The following is a 25,587-nucleotide window of genomic DNA, read 5'->3' on the forward strand; positions in this document are numbered from 1 at the left end:
TTCATTAGGGAATCAGTAATTTACAGGAAAAGCTCAAGATTTCATTCATTTTGGAGACCAAATGTAAAAGATTAGTTCAGCTACTTTGTTTATGTCAGGTCTGAAAGTGTCTTGTGATTGTTTTTTTGTGTGTGTGGGACTTGTACATTCTTAACACGGTGGCAGGGCAGTCTCATTTTTGTTTACACAGCTGTGAGCGCATGAAGGCAGGGACTGTTTCAGTCTTATACATTATAGCGTCCCCAAGCTGGCACATGTTAGGTGTTCAATAAATATTGGTGGAATGGATATGATCAACCCTCATGCCACAGTATTTAAATATGATTTTAACTGAATCGGAAGCTGCACAAGTATCCCACTTGGAAATTTTTTGCAATTCTTAATTATGGTACTCCGAACTGGGGCACTCCCTAAACTGCCTGGGCTACCACAAACTCAGAAGAGGCTTTTACTTCCACGTAAACCATTGTTAAGGGTTGGAGGTCTGTGAATTTACGAGCGTCACGTGAGCAGCAAGGATGGTCCCTCCCGATGAATGAATACAAGATTCTCGTGGCTGGCCGCGGTCCCTCAGCGAGGCGGTCATCCTGGCTGTCCTGTAACACCAGTTAATACATTGACACCTCCCTACAGCCAGATCCCAAGGGTCCCAGGGGGCATCCAGAGCCGCGCCCCACTGTCCTCCACAGCGGGATGCCCCCGCTGGCGGGTTACGCCCCAAGGCGCAATACAGAGACTCAGGCATCAAGAAGACAAAGTAAAACCAGTCGCAGCAAAGAGAGGCAACGTTATTTAGGCAGCCGGCTATTCCTCCAGAGCCTCCACCCTGTCCCCTGGGCCCGGCCCACAGCGCTCAAACAGTGCCCGGCTCCAGGAGCCCCAGCTCGCTCCACGTGTCCTGTCTTCCCAGCAGCCTCCTCTGCTGCCTCGGGAGGAAAGCCTCCTGACAACTCGCGGTCTGAGGACTACAACTCCCAGCAGGCACCGCGCCGCTTCTCTCTCCGCACCCCATCCCCCCCTCCACGGGACACGCAGGCGCTCTGGGCTCCGTCAACAAGCCCCGCTGGCGTCGACTGGCCGCAGTTCCTTATGGGATTTGTAGTTTTTCTGGCGTTAGCTGGGCCGTCAGTCAACAGGACAAGAACTACAAGTCTCGGCAGCCCCAGCGTGACGAGCCCGGTCACGTGGAGGGGGCCGACCGGGCGTGCGTGCCGCCGTTGATCCGGTGCTGCAGTGAGGAGGTGGTTCTCGCCCGTGTTGTGTGTGTGTGTGAGTGAGTGAGTGAGTGAGAGAGCGAGTGAGTGAGTGAGTGTGTGTGTGGGGGGACTCGGCTTGTTGTTGTCGGTGACTTCCCCCTCCCCTCCACCCCCCCTTCCCCGCCGTCGCTGCAGTGGCCGCTCCCTGGGCCGTAGGAAATGAGCGATAACGATGACATCGAGGTGGAGAGCGACGTGAGTCCTGGGGCTTCTTCCTTCCCGTGCGGGTTGTCAGGCGGGGACAGCGGCCGGGGCTCTCAGACGGGCGACGGCAGGAGGGGGTCGGGCAGCCGCCGCCTCCTTCCCCTTCCCCGCACCGGGACCGTCTCAGTCGCGCTCCCGGCTCGCTCCTCTCCGGGCTCCTGGCCGCAGCGGCCTTCTGGGACTGGAGGTGGGGAGGGGACACGCGGCCTCTGGGACCCCCAGTTCCCCCCGTGGAGGAGGGTGCTGCGGCCTCCCGCTCCCACCCTATCCCGCCCAAGATCCGGGGGACAGGGACGGGGTGCGCCCGAGATCCCATTGTCCGGATGTTGGGGAAAGGGACGGCGCTCAGGACCTGCTCCCTCAGTCCGCGATCCCCTCCTCCCGTGACCCGCGGATTCTGGGGGCTGAGGGAGGGCGGAGACGGGTTGGGAGTGCCCAGATGCCCGGAGCTGGGTCTGAGGGTAGAAGACATTGCTTTGGACCCCCTCCGGCCCGGGTCGGATCCCGGAAGGAGGGGCGGCGCTCGGGACCCCCCTGCCCTGCTACCGGATCCCGCTGGGGGGATGGGGGCGTGGGGTGGGGAGGGAAGGAGGGGGGGCCGGGCTGACTCCCCACCCGCCGCTTCCTTCGCCGCCGGCATTTTCTTTCTTATTATTCAATGTGAAGTGTAAAAATAACTTCTATATTTTCTATTTTTTTTTCTCTCTTATTCCAGGAAGAGCAACCGAGGTTTCAATCTGCGGTACGTCTCCTACTCTCCATTTCATTTTCATTTCCGTTCAGTTCTAGTCCTTTTTGGGGTCAGAGAGAAAAAGAGATCGTTCTATTACTTTTAATATTGTAGTAAACTCTCCTGTTAACCGCTAAGGTGAGGTGGGGCCTTGTTTTGGGGTTCTAGGTGGGGGGAGCGGGTTTGCAAATCTCATAATTCTAGATTCTCAGGTGATAAGTTCCAGTGACTGGAGGTGAGGGAGAGGAGCTGTATGCAAAGAAATGAATCGTTCCGTAGTTTTCCGATGGGGGATCTAGCTGTCACTGTATACGTAGGAAATGAGAAATAAAATTAAAGTAAATTGTAGTATTGTATTTCAGGGCAAAGTGGTCAGAAGATTTACTTTGGAACAAGTAGGTTCTAAACTATCTGCATAGTTGTGTATATCTGCATAGAAGCTGAAGCCACATGCAATAATTATCTTGAACTAAAAATCATGTGACTGCTGTAGACCTATAGAATCTAGCACAACATGGTGGTGTTCTAATACAGAAACTGGAAATGTAGAGGAGCCAGAGGTTGAGTATGAAAGTGTTGCATACAGCTTATTGTGGTCTGACTATATTTGAGTTGAAGAAGTATAAAGAAAATAGAAGAATTGTTGAAGGAAAGTGGCATTGCGGAGATAAGTTTGCTAAAAGGTGATGGTTGAGACCATACAGTGTTATCAGTCATTTCTCAGGGTTTTAGTATTAATGTTCTCAGTAGATGGTTCTATGGCTTTAGATAGACACTAATCTCATGTCTTTGGAGTCTGCGACAGTACTGTGGGTGTTCCGTGAATAGATTAGAGAAAGAAAAAAAGAATAGACGCAAAATCAGAATCAGAGAGAGGAAGAGAAATAAGTATATCAGAGTGTCTGATATTTGACAGATGGGAACAGTATGAAGTATATAGAATGGGGGTCAAAAATTCCAGGGCCTGTGGGGGGCCCAGGCAGCGAGATAGTCAGGAATCAAGTAGAGGGCAGAGGTGAGGACTAGGGTACTGGAGAGCACATGCCTTTTCTAAAAAGTCAACCACTGAACTCCAAGGGGTTGTTGTTATGTGGGAGTGAGGGCTCAGTGTTGCCAGATCTTCCTGTTTTTAAAGAAAGATTAGAAATCCAGATTTTTATGTTATATTTTTGATTTTTTAAATGATGTGTGGGATAATCAGGTTGCTTAGGGGCCTGTTAGAATTTGCAGGATGCCACGTTGATACCTCTAGTCTAAGAATTTAATTACCACAGGGTAAAAACAAGCCCTCTTACTTGTACCTGCTCTTCATTAGAGCAAGCGAAGATTCTGCAGGTTGTCCAAGCAGAGAGGCATTAAGAAAGATTTTATTTATTGAGAGCTGATATTTCCATAAAATCCAAGGATCCATTTGTTCCAGGGGTCTTAAAAATTACCCCTGGGTAGTAGTCACTAAAAATATTTTGTTTTATTTCTCCTTGAAATATCATCAGATACTTATATTTAGTTTAGACATGTATTTGAAAATTCAATTCCTTTTTTTCAGTTACTGTTATCCTTAATAATGTGAACATAGAGTTTCATGTTTGGGACTCAGTCTATTTAAAACATTTTTTTCCTCCAAGTTTCTAGTTATAAAATCTGCCCCAGGGCTTGATCAGGGTTGGAGGATAGGGATTGGTTAGACTTCTGTTGCAGAATCATTTGAATTGGAATTACCTTGGCTTTCCAGTGAGAGAAAAGTTTTCTTTGTGAAATTTTGGTTTACGGTACTTGAAAGCTTTCTGCTTCTCAAAATAGCCATCTGCATGGGTGTTGATGTAAATTGCTTTATTAAATTATTAAAATGTTCACACTCTCCTAGGATGCTAATCTCATTGTTTTGTATAGATATTTTTAGTTTGGTGTTAAGGTGCCTAGGATTTTTCCCTTTGATTTTGGGGGTGGGCAAAGAGAGTGGGTTTGATCCTTTGTTTTTAATTTGACGTCTACTTGCTGAGACTTGTAAATATTATCTGGCACAAGATGATCACAGCAGCATGGAGAGAAGCAGCAAATGTGTTATAGAAAAATTTTATAGTATATCAAACAATTATCGTGAACATGTAGAATAAAAAGGATTTCTTTTTTTTTTTCCTCTGTAAATATATCTGTTTACTTCCTGACGTTTAGTACAGATAATAAATATATTTTTTAAAATTTGGGGGGGAACTATTCTTAAGCTTTGCCTTAGTTCAGAAAAAGATGTGGACTGTGAACAACCAAATATTTAGGACTATGGAAGAACTTTTAAACAGTTATTTGGAAAAGGTTCTGTGGGTCCTAATATAAAAAGAAACACTCATTCATATTTTATAATGTCACTACAATAGGTATGGCCTTACTACATGAGAAATGTGGGATACTTAACAAGAACAGAGTTAGGGAGTGAGGCTAACTATAACAGAAAGTGAAACTGATTTGACAAATATTTTTTTCTGTTGCCTCAGTGCAAACGGAAAACAGCTTCTCCAGGAACCAATAAGCTTTGTTAAAGGAAGTAACCCCAAACAATGTTTTTATTACTAAATTCAGTACATCTCAGAATTCCACCAAGTTATCTTATTTTTATTATGTTTTGGAGGGAAAAGATTGCATTTTAAAGATAATTTTCTGGGACAGGTATATTTCATGCGAAGTGATCCTTTTGTTTGATTTCTGTTTGGGAAATTCCTTTTGAAAAGAATGAAAGTATACAAGAAGTGAAGGGTTAGTGTCTTGGTCAGAAAACCCAAGGCCTTTTTCAGCTTCTTATCCTTCATGTCAGCTGAATGTGTTGCAGTTACAGTATACTTGTTAGAGGGTTTAAAAACAGATTTGTGCAAGTCCACTTCTGGACCTTTCTGGTATGAAATATTTTTAACTTCTCAGAGCTCTTTGCTTCTTTAGGAATTGCAGTGTATTCAGAAGGGAATGAGCTTGGTTGCTTTTGAGGTTGGAATTTACTCAGACTGCTCTCTGTTTTACCTGGAATTAGTTGCGTGGCAGAAGTGCTGCATGATGAGTATACTTTGTCTGCTTGAAGTATTGACAGTAATGCAGAGATGCCAGGTTTGGTTCCTAAATATGCCTGTTTGTTACAGTAAAGGGTGTTCTTACATTTAAAAGTCTTTTTTCAAGATGCCAGTAGTGGTGAAATAATTGATCAAGGAATCTAACTTGGTTTTTAATTAAAATTTCCTGGCATTCTTACTGACCAAGGCATTCTTACTCTCTTAAATGGCTATAGTGTGATGGCATATTTAGATAATGATGTTCCAAAGTTCTTTTAGGCATCAAATTGATTAAAAAAAAAACCCTCAAAAGCACATACATTTGTTAGATGTTAGAGATGTATACCAGGCAGTTGGCTTCAAGCAGGAGAGGTGTTGGAAAGTTGAGATTTATATCTTCCTATCAAGACCTTAGTGAGTTTCTCTTCCTAGCTGTCCGTTATTTCATGTTGCAATTTTCGGGTTGCTTAGAAATTCAGTTTTATTATTCTGTTCGCTTCTCATCTATCAGAAGTGATAAATAGATCTTTTCTGATGAGAATTTTGAGGCTGTGTATTTCCAGTGTTAGTGTTTAATAAGAATAGCTTATTAATCATCATAAGCAACACTATCTTCTCTCTAAAGTGCAACCTTTAAATTTCTTAAAGGCAGTAAATGTGTAGTAGGCAACTCTAATTCCCTATATGCTGAAGATTTTCTTTACTGGAATTGAGAAGATTCCCCTTATAGATGGGGTTAGGTATCAGGTAGCCCGCAAGAAATGGCATTGTTTTGGAGACCCTTGTGCATCCTTGAGTAATGGAGCATTTGTTTCCCCATGCTGTTTGCCTACCTAGAGCTTGCAGGAAATAAGGCTGCTGACTGATGTAATGCCTTGAATGAAGATGCATTCTCTGCAATAAGTTGGAAGGAAATAATTGAAAGAAGTTCTCCTCAATTTTGAACAGATCTCCTTAGCTTGAATGAGCTCCTGCTAGTTTAGCAGCTTCTTGGTTAACGAAATCATGTTTGTTTTCAACATTTAACAACACTTAAGATGCACATGCTTGTTATTAGTGTCAGAGATGGGCAAATTGTAGGTGAAGATTTTTCTTCTGGCTGCCAGTATGGAAAGTTTGGTGGAAATAAAACTGAGAGGCTGAATAAAAATCTTGGCAGAGATGTCAAAGCTGGAAGCGATTTGGGGCTGCAGTTCCTGTTGAGCATCTGTGGGCCACTCTTCAGGATCACACAGCCCTTTAGTATTTCTGTTAGCCTGGGATGCCCTGGAAGAAGGATTTTCTGGCAGAAACAACATATTCAGTGTACTTGAAGAGCGGCAGCATCCAGCCACTCCTCATATAGGATGTATAGGGGGAGGTATCTGGGGGCCTGTTTTACAGCCCAAGAATACCTCTGTTGTCTCCTAGAATTTGTTCGGTACCACTGTTTTCGTTATCAAACATCTTTCTCAGTATAGGCGAGAGAAAGCTGGCTCATCTGAGTTGATCTTTATTTGTTCAAGACACACAATTGTTTGGTCCTTTCCCTTGTTTTTTTTTCCCCGCTAGTTTTGAGTTTGTGGGAGGATCTCAGATGCCTTACACTGGGAGTCTTCACCCAGTTTTTCGTTCTCAACTCTGAAATCTTAGCCCTTTCAAAAAGGGTTGCCAGCAAGTGGAGACAGTTAACAAAGCAATGATAAGCCTGGCCCCTGGCCCTCCATTTGGATGAAGGGGTGTGCAGGGAGCAGCAGTGTTCTTGGGCTGGGTGGATCTGTGGTTTGGAAGTGTTTCCCAAACAGAATTCTCAGCGTTGTGTAAAGGTTTTTCATACGCTCTTTCAAGCCACTAGAGGTATTGTTTAGTTCAGAGTTGCCTGGAATTAGGCATGTTCTGCATATTTTTAACTTTCTCTTTCAAATGAGGCTTAGGGAGGAGAAAAATACATCGTTGCCATTGTCTCTGAGTGCTTTAAAATTGACTCTGGTTAAGTTTGGCACCTTGGGGATGGACACGGCAGCATGGATTGGTTTAAGATTCCACTCTTCTGCTAGTTAAATTGGGCCTGGAAACACCACAGAAATTCCATCCGCTACTTTGAGAACAACAGTCCCCAGCCAGGCTTTCTACCAGGCAGTGGGCTGCTGCCTTTCCTTGTTGAGCCAACTTCTCAAACTTGGCTGGCTCCCCAGATGAGAAGCCAAGATTTCTGCTGATGGTCCACAGCCAAGTTCACTTGCAGTCTTCTAACCGAAAGACTTGTCCATTTGAGTCCTTTCAGGGCTCAGTGAATGGGAAGGGGGTAGTGCATTGTGGGGATGGTTTTGGTGTTAGATTATCCTTAGCTCCACCCCTCTAGAGCAGGCCCGAGTGAAATCAAGTCCAACTTGATTCTAGTTGTTTGAGATTTGCAGGGCTCTCCCAGAAAGAAAACAGACAATTAGAATTTTATTTGTATCAACAGGAGGGATTGTGGGTAACTCTGGTGTCACTGCTTCTGTGCACAGCTCTTAAGCTGGGAGGAGGGCCAGGAATCAGGGTGATTTAGTAGACAGGAGTATCTTGGGCTGCTGCGGGAGACCAAAGCTGGATGATTAATTTGCATGTAAATAAACCATTTTAGGGAGTGTGTAGCAAACACAGGAGAGGCAGATAGATGCCAAATGCCATCTCAGCCTTCTAAGCTGTTTAGATGTAATCCAGGTTAGAACCCAGCCCAACTTACCTGTGTATATGACTAGAGGGAACAGTAAGCTAGAAAAGGACTAGGTCCTTAAATATGTTTAATTCCTTCAAGCTATCTCATCCTGCTGTTGGAAGGCCTCTGCTGTTTTCTTGCTCTAATGTTGTATGACACAGCAAACCTACCTCTAGCCTCAGGTTATCTGGTGTTCTAAACTTGATCATTCCTTCAGTTTCCCCATAAATTTCACATATCACTAGAGTTCAGCAAACACTCATTTTACAGTGAATTCAGAGTTAACAAGATTCAGAGAGCTTTAAAAGCGCTCCAGGCGTGTGCCCTGAGAATGAATGTGTGCTATGGGGAACCATGGCCATGATGGGAACCATGTATCCGATTTAGCAGAGCTGTAGGTAAGGTATTGTGCTTGAGAGACCAGGAAGTGACTAAAATTATCACAGCTGCTCCCAGCCTCCTCTTCCTCTGTAATAACTCAGACTTGGGATTAGATAACAGAATTTCAGGTCCTTTCACCCCGCTACTCCTGTTATAGATTTTTGTCTGTACATCTCATCTAGTGCGAGGATTCATTTCAGGCATTCTTATGCTAAGCCAAGTTATTTATTTTTAAAATTCCTGGTGCTCTGTCCAGGTGGATTAAAGCTACCTGAACTTCCCATATAGAGACTTGGTCTTTAGGTTAGCTCAGTGCAACCTTGTGTATTTGGGGTAAATTCTCAGAGTATATTATTTTTCATAATTCCCAAAGTGTAGATGTGGTGGTGTTCTTGCTGTAGGTTGAGTACGCATCTGTGTTCCATTTGGAGGGAGTGCCCCTTTAACGGGGACCCGCTGCAGCTCTCTCTCTGCCTGAAGCTAGGGTATTTTGCCATTCCTTATTTGTTGGCAGTCTTCGTCCCTCTCCAGCTGATTGTTCTTTGTGACTCTGAGCAGGGCAGGATAAAGACTTTTTGGTCCGTGGGTATTTAGATACTGCGAAATAAATGTGACCTGCCACAGGTGCCCAAGGAAATTTATTCAGAGCATGTGAGTGTTAGAAGATTGCCGTCTTAAGAACTGCCTTTCTGGCACAGCCTGTGTGAGGGGAAGGCCTTGGCAGGATAGCACCTTGGATCCGCCTTAAAAAACAGGAACTCAGAATGTAGTTGGTGTCAGTGTCAGCTGTTATGATCTCGGATTCATGCCTCTCGGTTTTCTAGAGATTCTGGTTTCTCTTGTATGATTTGATGAGAAGGTCTTAAACTGGTACCTTATAGCAAGCTAGGGACCAGAACAGACTCATGGTGATGGGTTTCACATGGAAAGAAGCACTGCACCAGTGACCTGACTCCTTCCCTGGGCAGCCACTGTGGGGGATCTCTTACAGTGGGGGTGATCACGTCTTAGGAAGGGCCCCAGGGAAAACCCTGGTCACCTCGCAACCAAGGACTGGCAGTTGTTCTGTCACATGAGGAAGTTGCAGGGGAAGACTAATGTTGCAGGAGAGTCACACTTTGTCCCCATGAATAACTTTTATTTTACTTATGCATGAGCTGGATGCATCGAGCTACTTTGGATGTTCCTGTCGCAAGCCTTGCTCACCCCTTTCTCCTCCTTTAGCAGAGCCTAACTTTGGAGACTCCTAACTGCCCACCTCGACAAATCCTTCCCCGTGCAATCGCCAGGGACAGCGCTGACAGCATATACTTCCAGGCTGTACCCCACCCACCTGTTCCAAGCAGAAGGAGTGGCATTGCTGATGTGCTCTTTCTCCCGTTTTTCTAGGCTGACAAACGGGCTCATCATAATGCACTGGAACGAAAACGCAGGGACCACATCAAAGACAGCTTTCACAGTCTGCGGGACTCGGTCCCCTCCCTCCAGGGAGAGAAGGTGAGTTGATTAAGAAAGCTGAATGGCCACCACCAACTTGGAACTTGCTATGGGTCTTAGCAGGGCACTTACCTATCTGGAAGGAACTAGAGTCAGGGCTGTTCAGGTGACATGGTTTCCTTAATCTTTGATTCTTTGGGGGAGCCTCACACACCTTACCTGCTCTAGTTTATCCTTAGCAAACAGTGTCAGGTGGAATGGAGCTGCTTGTAAGACATCAGTAGGAATTATCTTTTAAAATTAGTATTATTTGTAATAAATTACTCATTCAGAAATTATTAGAACTGTACATTATAGTATAGAGAGAAGCCCATGGTATTTTGGGAAAACACTAAGGATTCTTGAGGTCAGTGATTCCCTAGACCTCCATGAGAATTTCTTTTATGTGGTTCAAAGTTAGTACTTAGTTTAAAAGAAACTTCCCAGGAACGTATGTGAACCAGCCTGGACACCAATGATCTCCTGGTCCCAATGGCTGTTATTTCAGAAGCTCGTAAAGAGCATTTTAAACTATGAGACAAAAGATGTCAGTAAAGAGACATGTTCCTATGAAATGGAAGGAAAAAATAACTGCTGTGCTCCCTTCTTCCCTGCCCTACTGGTGGCCTTCCAAAAACTAATGTTTTCCCTGGAGAGGTAGGCACCAGCTGTTTCTACATTCGAAAAACCGAGTTGGAAGCTTTGAGTAAAAAGCCTATGGGTTAGGGTCACTCCTTGGAATTTGGAGAAAACATCTGTTTGCACAGTTAGTTCCATCCTTGACACAGAATGTAGCTGGTTGCTTCCTGCAGCAATTCAGTGGTATAAGTGGCATGGAAGAGGACCTCTTTTTTTGGTTCAATGATCCAGTGTTTAAAGCAGCAGCCATTTTAAGAAAAAGCATTGCTCTCAGCTGTGCTTTGAATAGCTCTCCTGATTGAGCTTTGTGATGAGGGTCCTGTGTTGGTTTGGTTATCCAGAATCAAATGTGGAACCATTGTGGTTTCTTTTTGTTTATACTGCTGCTCTGGTAAGTCATGTACTTTATACCTTATCTGAGGTGTGGCTTTCTGTGTCACTGAAGCATGGGGTAGGTCTGACCTTTATGAAAAAAACAAAATAGGCCATGTGAATACCTAGTATTGCAAAACCAGAATTTGCCATGAGTTAAGCCTACTTAGTGTGGACTTGGTTTAATGGCCTTGGATCAAGATACTTACCTAGAATAACAACATTCCTAGACACAACACTGTCTGAGTACCACAGGAAATCTTTACGATGGGGAGAGAGACTCACCCTTTTAGTCAAAGTACACACGTGCAAAGGATTATCTCTTGTGCTTGTCTGAACTGTTGACAGTCAGTGCTTATTCCTGTGCCCTGATCTCCATTACAGTGGTGAACTGAATGACAGGAGCCACCTTCTCCTAAGTCTCCTCTCCAGGAGTGGCGCTGAGGCGTTGTTTCCCAGAGGTGGTCTGTGGACCACCCACATCAGAATCATGACTGAATCCCCCTTTCTGGAGGCAGGCCTGGGGATATGTATTTATAACAAGCAGTCAGGGGATTCTTAGGCATTCCTAAGTTTGAGAACACTTTGGGAGAGGTGGGTCATAGGAGCTCAGCTATACCTTTTACCTTATCCTGCCTATTTTACATTGCTGTAACTTTCTCCTGTAAGCCCTTAAAATCACATCCCCCTAAATCCTGTCGTCCTCTCTCTTCAAGCAAGTTGACGGTTTGAATTTGGTAGCCTTACAAACTGAATAGTTGCTCATTCATTGTGACCCATTCATTTATTCACTCACTCCATTCAACAAATATTTATTGAGGGTTTGCTACATGCCAGGCACTGTTCTAGGTACTGGGAATACAGCAGTGAACAAAACAGAAGCAGAAGCTCTTATTCTGGTGAGGAAAAGATAGAAAATAAACTAATAATTAAAAATATGTGTAGTATGTCAGAGAAGTGCTGTGGAGAAAATTAAACAGGGGAGGAAGGGCTGCAGTTTTCATTAGGGCAAATAAGAAAACTCCCTGGCAGGCAGCATTTGAGCAGAGATGTGAAGGAAGTGAAGGAAAGAATGTGTGTCTGCATTCCAGGCAGAGGGAAGGTGAGTGTAGCAGCCCAGAGGCAGGAACCGGGGAGCGTTCCTGGGCCCGCCAAGGAGAACAGAGGCCAGAGTGGCTGGAGTGGAATAAGTGAAGGGACAGTGACAGGAGATGAGGTCAGAGAAGTAGCGAGACTGGGGGAGAGGAGTGGTGGATGGGCAGGTTTCGTAGAGCCGGTCAACAGAGCCCCAGTGTGGGAATTGACCAGCAGGTGCCTTTCTGATTTCAGAGTCCTGTCCTGTGTTAGAATCCAAGTAATTCATTTTAGCATGAATAAAGGAAATGGCTGCTGGCTCTGGTTGAACCCTAACCCCTTCCCCTCTAAATTCCATGCTCTCCGGGTCCTCCTTGTCTGCCAGCACCGTTTCACAGGTGCTGCAGGAGTCTAGCAGAAGACTTCAGTCTCTCAGACTTCCGAGTTCTCACTCAATGTTGCAATTTTTTAAAATGTGGTATTTGAACCAAGGGAAATTGGCTAATTCTTGATTGGGATTGCAGTAATTAAGGTTGTAACATTATGTAAATAATCATGAATTTTACCCTGTGAGTTTTGAGGGGTTAGATCAGATTCTTGAAGGAAAGGTCTCCAGTCTCCTTTGATTTGAGCATCTTTGTGTTCCAGGTGACTTCTCACTCAGTATTTGGATTATCTGTCATACGTGTCTTAAGCCTTTTGTTTTTTAAAGAGAAACTAATACTGATTGAATTGGATCCTAACCAAGAATGGGGGATACTTGTATTAAAAAAATAGCTTTAAATGTGAGACCCAAACTCTATCTATCCTTTGTTTCCTCTAGTTCTAAAGTAAACATAAAGAATGGTCACCTTTTGCTTAAATAAAAAAATCAGTAATAACTAACATCTGTATTGCAATGTAAAATTAAATCTGCACAGCAATTCTATGAGGTGAGTATTATACTATGTACTGTAATTGGACAGTTACTGTTGCTACCACTCCTACCATCATTACTATGTCAGAGAAGAGGAGACAGGCTCAAGATCATGATCCCAGTCTACAGCTGGCCAGGGACTAGGACCCAGGACTGCCAGTTGCCAAGTTCTGTCTTTCTACCACACCATAGGGGTAGACAATCAAAGGATATTTTAAAGAACTCTTGCTTAAATACTTATATGTTGTCTTTATATTGAGAGCTTCCCCTGGATAGAGCCAATAATCTTGGCAGTATGTCATACCATGGCTACTACTAAAATACTCTCCCCTAAGGTGGCATATGTAGGTAACACTGACGTGCACAGAGTTGAGGATCATTTAAAGTTTATGAATTTTTCTGAGGCCACATAGCTGCTCTGTGAAATAGACCATTATAGTTGGCAGTCCATTTGGGTTTTGCCATAGGTCCCAGTGTTTGCAGGTGGACTCTTGAACTCTGTTGTTGGAGTCTTTTGTTTCCCTTATAGTTTTTTAGCTGGACATGGAGCCCACTAAGAGAGATGGGTTGGAAAAAGAACCATTAGCCCGTCAACCAGAGTAAGGGAGTAAGAGCAGGAAACAACTGTGGCCCCATCTTTTATAGGAAGACATTACTTTTCTTGAACAGAACTATTCTTTAAGGATCCTAGGTTGGCTACTAGAGAGTGTTGCCCAGTGGCTTGCTGGCATTAGCTCACTCTGTTTATGTGGGGAGCAAGACCTGGTGGCCAACCCATCAGTTTGCCTTAATGGGGATATAATTCTGCCCTCCCCCCATAGGTTGGCCCCACCACCTGAACCAGAGGGATTATATCCAATCACACTGTCTCCTTAGCATGGTTGACTTTAGTGATAGAAGGTTCTGTTTCAACATTGCCATTTGTAGCTATACAGTGGTTTATAGACATTTCTCATCTTCTAAGTCTCTTCTTAAATGTCTGTTTATCAGACTTTTAATTGCTCTCTCAGGCAGTTGTGCTCGGATTTCTCCTTTCTGGATGGAGCTGTGTTAAAAAGAGAGAATATAACCTAAAATGAAAATAAAAACAGGGTTTCTTCTAGTCAGCATTAAGTTTAGAATTCCTTCATTTTGGGGGAGAACATGAGGGCAGTGCCTCTGTCAGCTCCTGTCACAGACCCTGGCACGTGGTAGGTTCCCAGGATGTAGCTGTGGGGTCAGAGCGTCAGAGGAAACAGCACGCTTGCTCAGCCCTTTAAAGAAAACAGCAACAGCCAACATGGTTGTGCTCACCTGTTTAATTAAGACCCGTGTGAGTGTGGTGGAGGTTTAAAAGGTATAATAGATGGTGTCTACTCTTGAGGGTCTTACTCTCTTGTTGGGAGAGAGGATTACACCTAACAATTAACAATAATAAGATAACATGCGGAGCATCAAATCAGAGGTTAAAACACTGAGCTACTGTATTTCATCTCCATTAAAGCCTGGTTTCCTTAACAGGTAGATGTTGACATTGAATAGCAGGGAATGTAACACTTCTTATGGCTGAAGGTCAGTCTCCCTGTTAAACCTACTTGGCACTGTGACCAGGGCACTTAGCCCAGTTTTAATTGTACATATATTGGTGTGGTTACTTGATGACTCTCTGCCCATCCCCCGCACCGCACCGCACCATAATAAGTACCATGAAGGCAGGGAAAACATAATTTGGTCATATTTCTTCCTTCAGTACCTGGCACACAGTAGGTTTATTAACTGAAGGAAGACAGCCCCCTGTCCACCCTGGTCACATTACACTGGGAGAGGCTCATTTTGGTGGACGCCTTTTAAGGCAGGCGGTTCACTCAGCAGCACTCCTTCTACATCATGTCTGGGCTGCTGGAGGGATTATCTTTTAAATGAAATGTAAACCACAGCGCTACCTATTTCACCTCATTACTCATTAAGCTTATTACCTGGCCAGATTCCAACTTGAGCAATTATTTTCTTCTTAAATTTTCTACATCTTAAATTGTTGTCTGTAGTTACCCAAGTCTCCCTTAAGCTCTGGGCTCAGCAACTGTAAATGTATTGATTTATCCAGTTCTTTGTAAACTGTATTTATGTGCTGCCAAAAACCTCCAAGGGCCTTTCAGTGCTCATCAGGGTAAGGGCTGGCATTCTGTGTTCTCTAAATAAGGTACCCAACTTGCCCTCCTGCTTTTTCTCCTCCTACCCTTATTGTGGAGGGGTGTACACCTTCCTCTGTTTCCCCAGGAACGTCATTCTCAGTTTATCTGAGTTCTTTCCTTTCCTCAAGGTCCAACTCCAGCCTCACCTCCCAAGTGTTATCGGGGTTTCACAGTGAAGAGACCCACTCACAAGGGCTCCGCAGCCTGTGCCCTCTTTCCTGCTTGTGTGCCTTCATGTGTTTCTCCCCGCCTGGGCCTCCCCTGCCAGTCAGTGTCCACCGCCTGCCTTCAAGACCCATATCGAATACTTCACCACCCTGAGAACCCTGTGCTATCACTCTCCCTTTAACCCCTGTGGCCCTTTGTGGGGCCTCTTCTGTGTCTGCCTTCTTCCTGTGACGATCTTATTACCTAACTAAAGGGTGCGCTCTTTGAGGGCAGAAGCCTTGTTCATCCTTCTGAGAGTCTCCACAGTGCCCGGTCGGGGAGGCTCACTCCTGGGGAGAGGATGAGGGAGCAGGAGACTGCCTGATACTATTGCACTTGACATTTGGAGGGATAGGGATTGGTTACTAGGCCTTCCCTTTAGCATTTCTTTTTCTTTTTTTCCTCTAGCAAAGTTGCAAAAACTTTAGAAAAATAGGAAGAAGAAAAAACAGCCCCCTCTTCCTCTAACACAACTACAACCTTTCCTTTATTCTAAGATTCTAAGACAAGCACTGACTGATAGAAGTTTAATGTGGGCTACAAATACATTTTAAATATAATTTAAATACGATTAAATTTTCTAGTTGACAAGGTAATAAAGTAAAATAACAGGTGAAATTAATTTTAGTAATATATTTTATATAACCTAATATGCAAAAATAAGTATGACCTCAATATGTAATCAATATATTAAAAATTACTAATGAGATATTTTATGTTATTTTCTTGCACTATCTTAAAAATCCAATGTGAGGGGCCGACCCGGTGGCGTAGCAGTTAAGTTTGTGCACTCTGCTTCGATGGCCCAGTTAGCAGTTTCGGATCCCAGGCGCGGGCCTACGCACCGCATATCAAGCCATGCTGTGGCGGTGTCCCATATAAAGTAGAGGAGGATGGGCATGGATGTTAGCCCAGAGCCAATCTTCCTCAGCAAAAAGAGGATGATTGGCGACAGATGTTAGCTCAAGGCTAATCTTCCTCAAAAAAACAATCTGATGTGTATTTTTTACTTACGAGCACATCTCAGTTCAGACTAGTCACATTTCAAGGGCTTAATAGCTGCCTGTTGCTAGTAGCTATTGTATTGGACAGTGCAGTTCAAAGATAAACAGTACTCTTCCCCACCCCACACCGCATTTTAATATGACTGAAATTGGGTGCCTTAAGGTGGATGTCAAAAGAAACTTGCTTCCTTTTTTCTCCCCCAAAAAGCTGCTGGTATTAAATCTGTGGGTTTATTGTTAGAGTCTAAGAAACAAAGAAATGATGGTATTATCAATCTGTGTATTCCATTCTGGTCTCTTCATATGCATGCTTTACATGGGTAAAATGTTATAGCTTGCTGTTTTCACATAACATGCTTTTTTCTTAAGTGATGGCATGTTCGTATTTAGTCATTAGGCATGTTTCTGTTTCTGTTGGCGATTTAAGTTGCTTCCAGTTTTTTAATTTTATAAATAATGTAGAGATGACCATCTTGGTGTATGTGGCTGTTTCCATAGAATAGATTCCAGAAGTTGGATTGCTGGGTCTAGGGGTAAGAACATCTGTCTTTTTTGCTGTGTGTTGCCAAAATGCTTTCCAGGATTGTTTTCATGTCTTCTTTCTTTCATTTCTTACTTTTTCAAGCAAATTCTAAAGACTAGTCTTTTTTTTCCGAGGGGGTGACTAATTTAGTAGGCAAAAGGTAGTAGTTAATTTTGTATTTTGTTCATTACCTGTGAGAGTAAATCCTTTTCCACGTGTTTATTTACTAGTTGTATTTCCTCTTCGGGGAACTGTGTGCTCCTGTCCGTCATGGTCAGAGTTTGATGGGGAAGTGTCACACCTTCATTTCAAACTACCAAGGGGACAAGGAAAAAGAATACAAGGTTTGAAACATGATTTGTGTTGACCCTTAAACAAATGTCTGACTCCTGGCTTTAACTAAGCCCCTTAAAGGGCACGCTGGCTCTGCCTTCCCCTAGTAATCGACAAGACTGTCCTTTAGGCTGAGGACGGCCTGGCAGCAGGAGGCCTTTGAGGGGCCACGTGGTTGTGCTGGCTCTCACCCGAAGCCTTCCAGCCTCCCTTGTTGACATTGAGGATGGTTCCATTTTGGAACGAACTAGTTTACTGCAGACCCAGATTTATTGTGCAAATTTTTTAATTTTTGTTTTCGGAAGATGGCTTATTCAGATGCAGATGTACACTGGCTTTGCCCTAGTTTCCCTTTACCTTAATATGTGTGAAAGCATATGCAGGCTTCAGAAAATAATGGTTTTATTTTCTTTAAAATGACTAGTACAAAATAAAACAGATGTTGGTTGGTGAGTCAGGCAGTAGTTCTTTTTTCCTTTCCCAGGATATGGCATTTTGGTTCTTGGGGGGAACAAGGCAGCTGTAATATCAGCCCGGTGGGGTCTGATTTTGAGAATGAGGAGGAAAAGTGATAAATGCAGCTAAGATCATTGTTTCTCAAGTCAGTGTTAGGCCCCTAGGGAAGGGCAGTGGTGATCCTAATGGTAGCAGTCTAGTACTACTGTTCTCTTCCTTACCTCTCCCTCTGCTCTCTAAAACAACTTGGATTTTTACACAAATCCAGGTTACCATAATAAAATTAACCACTCCAGAAATGTGTGAACTCTTGCCTTATATGAAAAATTTTGAGAACCACTCCCTTAAACGAGGTTGAGTAACCTTGGACGTCATCCTGAGCATCAGTGTTAACCACTTTAAGAATCATTGGGGCCTTAAAAAGGTATTAATTAGAATCAGGCTCTTAGGTTTGAAGCCTTTCGTGAAATATGTAGTCGATTCTTGCCATAACATAAGGAGGGTGCACTGTGTTCCCAAGCTGAGTTCTGTTCAAGTGGGTGCCTCTGGAGGCTGGGTTGACCCTTTCCTGTGTCTCTGTGCTGCTGCGGGCAGGGATGCGGACAGCATGAACAGGAGGAGGGCAGGAGCCTGCTGCCACACCGGGTCTTCTCCACTGTCCGTTTTGGTTTTACCCTTCTTAGGTAATGAAGCCAGCAGTGCTGTGGGGACCTGGCATCTCCGCTCTCCCAGGCCAGGTTACTCAGTTCTCTCAAGCCATCTTGCATCTTTAGGCCTTTCCTCTCTGTTTGCTTCTCTGCTAGAAGCCTGTTCAGTTTTCACCTGTCTTTTAAAAGAAAAACAGTCTTCCTTCAGTGCTGCTATTATTACAAGCTCCATTTGTTTTGTTTTTCCGTTTCTTGCTAATTGTAAAAACTAGTCTTCATCTTTGCTTCAGCTCACTCCTGCACCCATTACCTGTGCAGAGATGATTTGCCTAACCTCTCACTTCTCTAAGGAAACCACCCTCACCAGGGGCTTCGTTGATGTCCTTGTAGACGGATCAGGTGACTCTTGCATAGTCCTCCTCCTCCTGCTCAAACTCGCCCTGCATGACAGCACTGTCCCTGCAATTCTGTTGCTCTTTTTTATTAGTTCACAACCTCCTCTGTGTTCCCAAAATATGGGTGTCTTGGAGGCCTGGGTTCAAATCCTGACTACACTGCCTACTAGTTATCTAGCATTAGGCAAGTAACAGCTCTGTGCCTCAGTTTCCTCATTTATAAAATAGGGGAAATAATAGAGCAGAAGGTTGTGTGAGGATTCCTGGCATTTGGTAAATAGTCAGTGTTAGCTGCTGCGATTCTCTTCATCATCATTTGTTCTGCTCTGTGCAACCATGGCTTTGGAACAAGATCTGGCAAGGCTGTCCAGTGTTCTTTTGCATGGCTCCCAGAGGTGAAAGGGAGGCCTGAGGAGCCACTTCGCATCAATTCACACTGCTTTGTAGGACACCCAGTGCCTCTTCAGTCCCCTCAGCCACAGTCTGTCCTGTCTCGGGGCTATGTCCAAACCACTGAAGGGAGGTCTTTCTGCTTGAAAAGTCACAATCAGAATTAGTGCCTTCTGATTGCAAAAACTAGCAGGGAAAAAAAATTAACTCAGGTCCTTACTGGGTACCCAAAGGTAATAGTCAGTCTATGGACACATTGACTTACCAAGTTCTCTCTGCTCAGTCACACTCACTCAAAGACTGCTGACTCAGTCAACTGAGCACATTTCAGAAAACAGAAACTGAAAGCCCAGGGCCGTTCCAGGGTCCATGCCATAAAGCCCAGGGTTCTTGCTGGCTTCGTGTTTACTGTTCACATAATATAAACTCATCAAGGGAAGGAAGGACCTGCCCACACCTTAACCCTGTGGCTGATCACATGATCTGGTATGGTTTGGAAAGCTGGGAGGAGAGGATTTTAGATGAGTCTAACATTTTCTAGCTTTACCCTTTTTCTTTTTCTCCCCTGGACTAGATGCACATGTAAGTTTTGGGGAATTCTGTATTTTGTGCTTTAAATATTTTCTTGTTAGATTTTACTTCTTTGAGTACCTTGGGAAGGGCAAAATAAAGTTAATTGAACCATTCTTTTGGACTTGCTAAGGGGTCAGGGGCCCCTAGAGTTGCCTGGGATGCTTCTGCTTTTGGCGGCGGATGGAGGAGGGGTGTGCTTAGCGTTCTCTGGGCCTCATGCTGGGTTTATAGCAATCTAGCCTTTGGGGACCTCTTGTTCCCAAGGCACTCCGTGTTCTAAGTATCCATGAATTTTTTTTCATCTGAAAACTGCCCTGTAATGGAAACTTCCATCACTCACAGGATCTTTTTCCCTCTTTGGTATGTTGTGCTATGCTTACTGCTCACTTTCACTTCGTGGTTTCATGTGTCAATATGTGAAGGAGAAACTGGTAGCACGCAGGCTGCTGCTCAGTCTGGTCATTCATTGAACGTTATCACCAAACATTTGCAAATGCTGCCTTTCAGAGATTTTTCTTTTTTTCCCTTGTCTCAGATGCAAATGAGTAGTCAAATAAGAGCTAATGTTGCTTTCTGGGAACTGTTAGTTGAAAAAATAGGCAAATTTAAAGAACAACTGGGATGTAAAGTACATAGCAATTAGATCAGTGACGGTGTTCATAAAATTTGGAGGGCTGGGTGGGGTCTGAGAATTTCTAGTCAGATAAGGAATAGCCATGGAGAGAAATACTGTGTCTGCAGTCACAGAGCCTGTTAATGACAGAGCCTAGAATGCACCTGCCTCCTGGATTCGTAAACTCTTCCTCACCACTCTGCCACCTGTTCTGCAGTACTTTATTTTTAATCCCATCTCTAGCGTCCAGAGAGGTAGGGTATTCTAATTAGTCCCTTCTAATTATGTGCCTTTTTTTTTTTTCATTTTATCACTAATAATTAGACCCTAATAAGTCCCTCTGGCAGAATTGGAAATGGTGTCTGAAGTGGCCTTGCAACCAGAGTTGCAAGCCCCCATTGCTAAGTACTCTCATTCTTCCTTTATAAGCTGACTCACTCAACTAAAGAAATACACTTGGCTCTGTCCCCACCCTCATGGCCTTGCCTTTGCTATTCTCCCGGCCCACAGGGACCCTTTCCCACGAATTTCACCTCCCTCTAACCCAGGGCTCACTATTTCAGATGGCAGCGTGTGTGTGTGTGTGTGTGTGTGTGTGTGTGTGTGTGTGTGTATTGTATGTGCAGAGCCAAGGCCACTGCCTGCCACACAGTAGGTAATCGCCCCAGCCAGAAGCCATCTTTCCTGTGGCCTTTCTAATCTGTACTACTCAAGTTACACTTGTCAGTACTGCCCTGTGATTTGTCTGTGTATAGATATATTTATCTCCTCGACTAGATAGTAAGTTAGCTTCTGGGCAAAAGAAGCCATGACTAATACATTTTGTTTCCCCACAGTGTCTGCTCAGTACCTTTCACATAATTCACACCAGATAAAAATGGTTGAATACAAACAATTTCCTTTTGAGGAAATTACCTTAAGGGTGCTATAAGAGGAAAGCCTAGAAATTCTAGTAATTGTGAGGACCCAGGCCTTGCAAACCTCTTTGATACCCAGCCCAGCCTGAGGTCTGTAAATTGAGATTGTCAGGATTTAGTACAAGTGGATTTAGTTTTGCTGGCCTGAGTGTGGCTTTTTCTTTGTCTTTTTCCACTTGCTGTGTTCTGGCTGTTTAGGACCTTCTGGGGTTGTAATACAGAATTGTTGAGTACTGCCCTGCCCTGAGTAAGAAGCTTTGCTATTGCTGAGGAGCCTCAGTGACATGAGTGCCACACTTCAGCTACTAGACGACCCTGCTTTGGGCTTCATTTCTCTTGGCTTTGTACCATTCTACCAATTCGGCTGGTTGGCTGCCTGGCCATGAGTAATTCTGGCCTTGTTTGCAGCCTGAAGGGAATCTTCGAGGCAAGTTTGACCTCCAGAGTAACCTGACATCCATTTTATTAACTTTGTTCCTCTGCCGGGGCAGTGCCAAGGCTACCCACGGTAGAGGTGTGGTTGCTTCCTGAAATGACCCAATCTCATACCCTTCCTGTGTTGACATCAAGCTCTGACAGCTTTCACGATAGTCTTTTCAGCCAGGAAGGTTGAAATAGTGACAAAGCAGCATGGCTCTGTTGGAAATAGTTAACACCAGTCGGCGGGTTTGGCTGAAATGTGGGACCTTGATGAAAAACTTTGTCCCCACTCCCTTCCTGAGCCTGCTCCAACCAAGATCTTACTCTCATCTTTCTGGACCAGCTCCCTGTAGTCAGGTCCCAGCAGAGAGTGAGTGGCCTAAGCTCTCAGTTAACGTTTTCAGACATAGCCAGGCTGAAGACTTGAAAGCAACCTAAAGAACCAAAAAGGGGTGGGAGGAGTACAAGTTCAGGAGTCAGACGGACCCGAGTTTGAATCCAGGCTCCACTGCTGTCTAGCTGGTGATTTTGAATAAATCATGGAACTCTCAGCCTCGGGTTCCTAGTGGAGCTTCCTCTCTCAGAGAGTGCTGGTGAAGTAAGCTGTGTAAAGCCCTTGGTGGCTTGACCAGCACAAAGAAGGCTCTCCATAGCAATTACTCTGTTTCCTCAGCCTCGTCCCGCCTCACCCTCCTGCTTCCATTCCCCTTGCTGCTGCTGCAGAAAGGCATGGTTTCCTCACTGCTTGGACTAGGTCTTTATTTTATCCCCTTTGCTTTTTCTCATATTGCAACAGGCATCCCGGGCCCAAATCCTAGACAAAGCCACAGAGTATATCCAGTATATGCGAAGGAAAAACCACACACACCAGCAAGATATTGATGACCTCAAGCGGCAGAATGCTCTTCTGGAGCAGCAAGGTGAGCACCCGAGCTCGTGGGGCAGCTGGCCCTGCTGTGCTCCAGCCAGGTCAGGGCTTCGCACCTGGGCCTACAGAGTCAGAACCAGTTACGGAGTGTGTGCTCGTAAGCAGCTGTGCCCTGCCTTTTGGGCCTGAGTAGTTGAGTGTTAGAGCCATCCTGAGGAAGGACTTGTGCCGCCAGTGAGGGAACAGTGGAGTCTAGGGGTTGGACATCTGGAGGCTTTTTTCTGACCTGATCTCTCCCCTTCTTGGGGCTCAGGTGCTCTGCCTGTGGTAGGGGTCACACCTGGCATCAGGTGTCTCAAAAGAGCTTTGAGGTCCTTGGATTGGAGTGTGCTGTGTAAGTACCAGAAACTCCAGGTGTTCAGGGACAGTGAGCCCTCCCTCTTGTCAACGGTAGTCCAATCAGGGCAGCCTATGGGCCAGGCCCATGCTGTTCTCCAATGCTCACACCCGCCTTTTCCTACAACCACAGGGGAAAGCGAGAGCTGATCAAGTTCTTTGTTCCTGGGGAATTCACTTCTCTTCCTCCCTCATGGAAGATGCAAGTAAAAGGAAATGCAAGTAACCACCTGGGCTAGTACACCTCCAATAAAATAAAATAAAATAAAATGAATGGGTTGACCTTCCAGGCTCAAGATGAGCTGAACCGAGGGATGGGCAGCGGGAGGCGGCAGCGGGTTGGTTACTGGGCCGAGTAGCCTGCATGTAGGGGCTGTGTGTCAGAAGGCCCAGGTATTCTGTGTGTATTGGTGACTTGCTTCCGAGTGTCCAGCTTGTCTTTCCAAGTGGATCTTGTACGTGAGAGCTAAGCCAAAACATTTCTTTGGCTGATACATCTTATATCATTCTTTGGTGCTGTTGTGTGGCCTTCACACCCTTGTGGAGCCTGGCATTGCTGGGCCACCTTCTCCTCTGTCATTGCACTGCTGGGTCCCACGGGGAGCTCATGTTCCTGTCTCTACACTGGGCTTCCATGGCAGGACGGTGACATCACAAGCCTTCTCTTTAGGGTTGGGTGGCATTGCAGAGTGGCTGGCCATGTCTACTGGGCCCCCAGGTCTGCCTGGGGAAGGAAGAGGGAAATAAAGTATGTGGGTGGAACAGCCACCAGAAGGGAGTTACTTCTGAGCCCCGGGGGCCAGCAAGCCCTTCGGAAGAACAGGCTGGACTCTGAGCTGAGACTCGGTCACTCCCCTAGTCTTCAGAAGGCCATAACCCGCTCGCTTGGTTGCCTTTCAGTCCGTGCACTGGAGAAGGCGAGGTCGAGTGCCCAACTGCAGACCAACTACTCCCCCTCAGAGAACAGCCTCTACACCAACGCCAAGGGCAGCACCATCTCTGCCTTCGATGGGGGCTCGGACTCCAGCTCGGAGTCGGAGCCTGAAGAACCCCAAAGCAGGAAGAAGGTCCGGATGGAGGCCAGCTAAGCTCCGCGGGGCAGGCCAGCAATAAAAACTGTCTGTCTCCTCCGTCGTCTCATCCTCCTTTCAGTTCATCTTAGAACCCTCAGAACCATTTAAGAGACTTTATTTTTTTCTCTCTCTCTTTTTTTTTTATCTTATTTTTACGTAGAAGCTCTTGGACAACAGCTCTCGTTCTCCTTCCCCATTTCCACATTTTTTTTTTTTTTTTTTTTAACATTTCCCTTCAGGAATTCCCTGTCCCCACCAGGAATTTTTAAACCAAAACACCCCAACTTGGCAGCTTTTTCTCTGGAGGACAGACGGCCGGCCGGACCTCTGAGCACACGGTGTCCTGACCGCCCACCAGCTCCTCCAGCCCTGCCGGGCACATGCTCGGAGGACTCCTGCCCCTCCCAGGCCTCTCCTCCCGGGCCACCCTCACCTCTGTCTCATAGACTTTGTGAATCTGTGGACTGCTCTACTTGGAGAAGATGACTAGTTTGGAGTGATCAGAATTACCCTTCCTTCTTTTTAAGGATTTTTTTTTTTTAAGTCTAAAAAGCTAATTATCGCTCTTTTTGAAAGACCAGATCCGTGAAGAAGTTTGTGGTATAAAAGGCAGTGGGGACAGATTTGCAGCACAGAGCCTTTGGCCTGCTTCACTCCTGCTTCTGTCAGCCAGCCTTAGGGAAGGCCGCGTGACACTCGAGTGGGATGTGGGGGGACGGCAGCATTGAAGTGGTAGCCACCAGGGGTGGTGGGGTGGGACAAGGAGGGAGGATCGGGTCGGGTAGAGGTTTTGTATCGAGGGCCAGTGATGATGTTTTGATATTTATTTCCTGCTACTGAAATTTGAATCTGAGTGAATTGTCCCTATTTCTGATGATGTCGGTATTGCAAAGCGACAGATTCATCAAGTAATGATCAAATCTTCCTTTCTTTCCGTGTGTATTTCTAAGAAATAGAGCCAACTGATTTTGTATGTAAATACCAAGAGCGATTTACCTGGTACTAAACCCGCACCCCCGTGCGGCCCCTTCCCCGCCCGCCCCGCTCCCTTACCGACTGTGCCCCCATTGTGTGATTCAGCCCTGGTGCTGGCTGCAGTCAGCAGATCCCAGTGAAGGGTTTTGTATGTTTAGGCCTCATTTCTTTGTCTTTTTCCTACTCCGTTCCCGGCATTTGCTGATTTCTAGTGTATACTCTGTAGTCTCAGTCCGTGTTTGATTCCATTCCATGGAAATAAAAAGTATGTTGTACATACTGCTGAAGAATTGTCTTGCAAGTTAAGGCTTCCCCCTTTACTATAAGACTATAAATAAAAACTTATTTTATCCTTCTTGGTGGTGGTGTCTTCTTGTTCTTACACAGGCCAAATGCTTGGGGGAGAGCCCTCTGGAGGCCACTGGGCCTGTGTGGAAGCCCGAGACAGGAGCAGAGGTTGCTTATGTGGGCTTGGAGAACCAGGAGCGACCATAAGCCAGAGCTGTTCCTCTTTTGTTCTACGGGCTCAGCTCAGCCTAGGCAGGGCAGGGGATGGATAAAGCGGTGGCAGTGACTTTACTTATTGGATAGAAGCTTTTAAAGTTCTAACAGGGATGAAGTTCTCTGGGGCAACATTTCTAGAATCCAGTTCCTGCTAAATAAATGACCCTTGGGGAATTGGTAGCCCAGAGCTGTGGGTGTGGGTTTCTCCTGGTAATGAATGCCCAGCTCAGAGGTGACTGGTGTTCTCTAGGACCTTTCAGTTTCTAAGAGGAGGCAGCAGAGCTGCCAAGGGCTGGAAGTAAAAGCCTTCAACAGCATCAAGTTAACTGTACCCAGGCTAGGGACCAGTACCAGCCGGAACT

At 45.2% G+C, this 25,587-nt stretch overlaps 1 protein-coding gene across 5 annotated transcripts; it reads left to right on the plus strand.

The window, feature by feature from the left end:
• The first annotated feature begins 1,210 nt into the window (after window positions 1-1,210).
• On the plus strand, window positions 1,211-25,076 carry MAX (MYC associated transcriptional regulator X). 5 transcript variants are annotated; one of them, XM_087448361.1, is made up of 6 exons: window positions 1,211-1,451; window positions 2,176-2,202; window positions 9,673-9,780; window positions 16,896-17,009; window positions 22,206-22,329; window positions 23,574-25,076. In XM_087448361.1, exons 1-6 carry the CDS (start codon window positions 1,416-1,418, stop codon window positions 23,759-23,761), a joined length of 597 nt encoding a protein of 198 aa, XP_087304487.1. In that variant the 5' UTR covers window positions 1,211-1,415; the 3' UTR covers window positions 23,762-25,076. The 5 variants fall into 5 exon arrangements, with proteins under 5 accessions (XP_087304487.1, XP_087304488.1, XP_004426303.1 ...); XM_087448362.1 differs by lacking the exon at window positions 2,176-2,202 and having other exon boundaries at window positions 1,213-1,451; XM_004426246.3 differs by lacking the exon at window positions 16,896-17,009 and having other exon boundaries at window positions 1,219-1,451.
• Window positions 25,077-25,587: the final 511 nt, after the last annotated feature.

The sequence above is a fragment of the Ceratotherium simum genome, chromosome 24, assembly GCF_057802395.1.
Source record: "Ceratotherium simum simum isolate JZ-2026a chromosome 24, ASM5780239v1, whole genome shotgun sequence".
Lineage (NCBI taxonomy): Eukaryota > Metazoa > Chordata > Mammalia > Perissodactyla > Rhinocerotidae > Ceratotherium > Ceratotherium simum.

What these genes read in the sequence shown, in the direction of transcription:
- MAX (XM_087448361.1), top strand. Translation starts at nt 1,416, where the DNA reads ATGAGCGATAACGATGACATCGAGGTGGAGAGCGAC. An exon ending in AACCGAGGTTTCAATCTGCG is followed by an intron (nt 2,203 to 9,672) that starts GTACGTCTCCTA and finishes CCGTTTTTCTAG; the next exon opens with GCTGACAAACGGGCTCATCA. An exon ending in TGCTCTTCTGGAGCAGCAAG is followed by an intron (nt 22,330 to 23,573) that starts GTGAGCACCCGA and finishes GTTGCCTTTCAG; the next exon opens with TCCGTGCACTGGAGAAGGCG.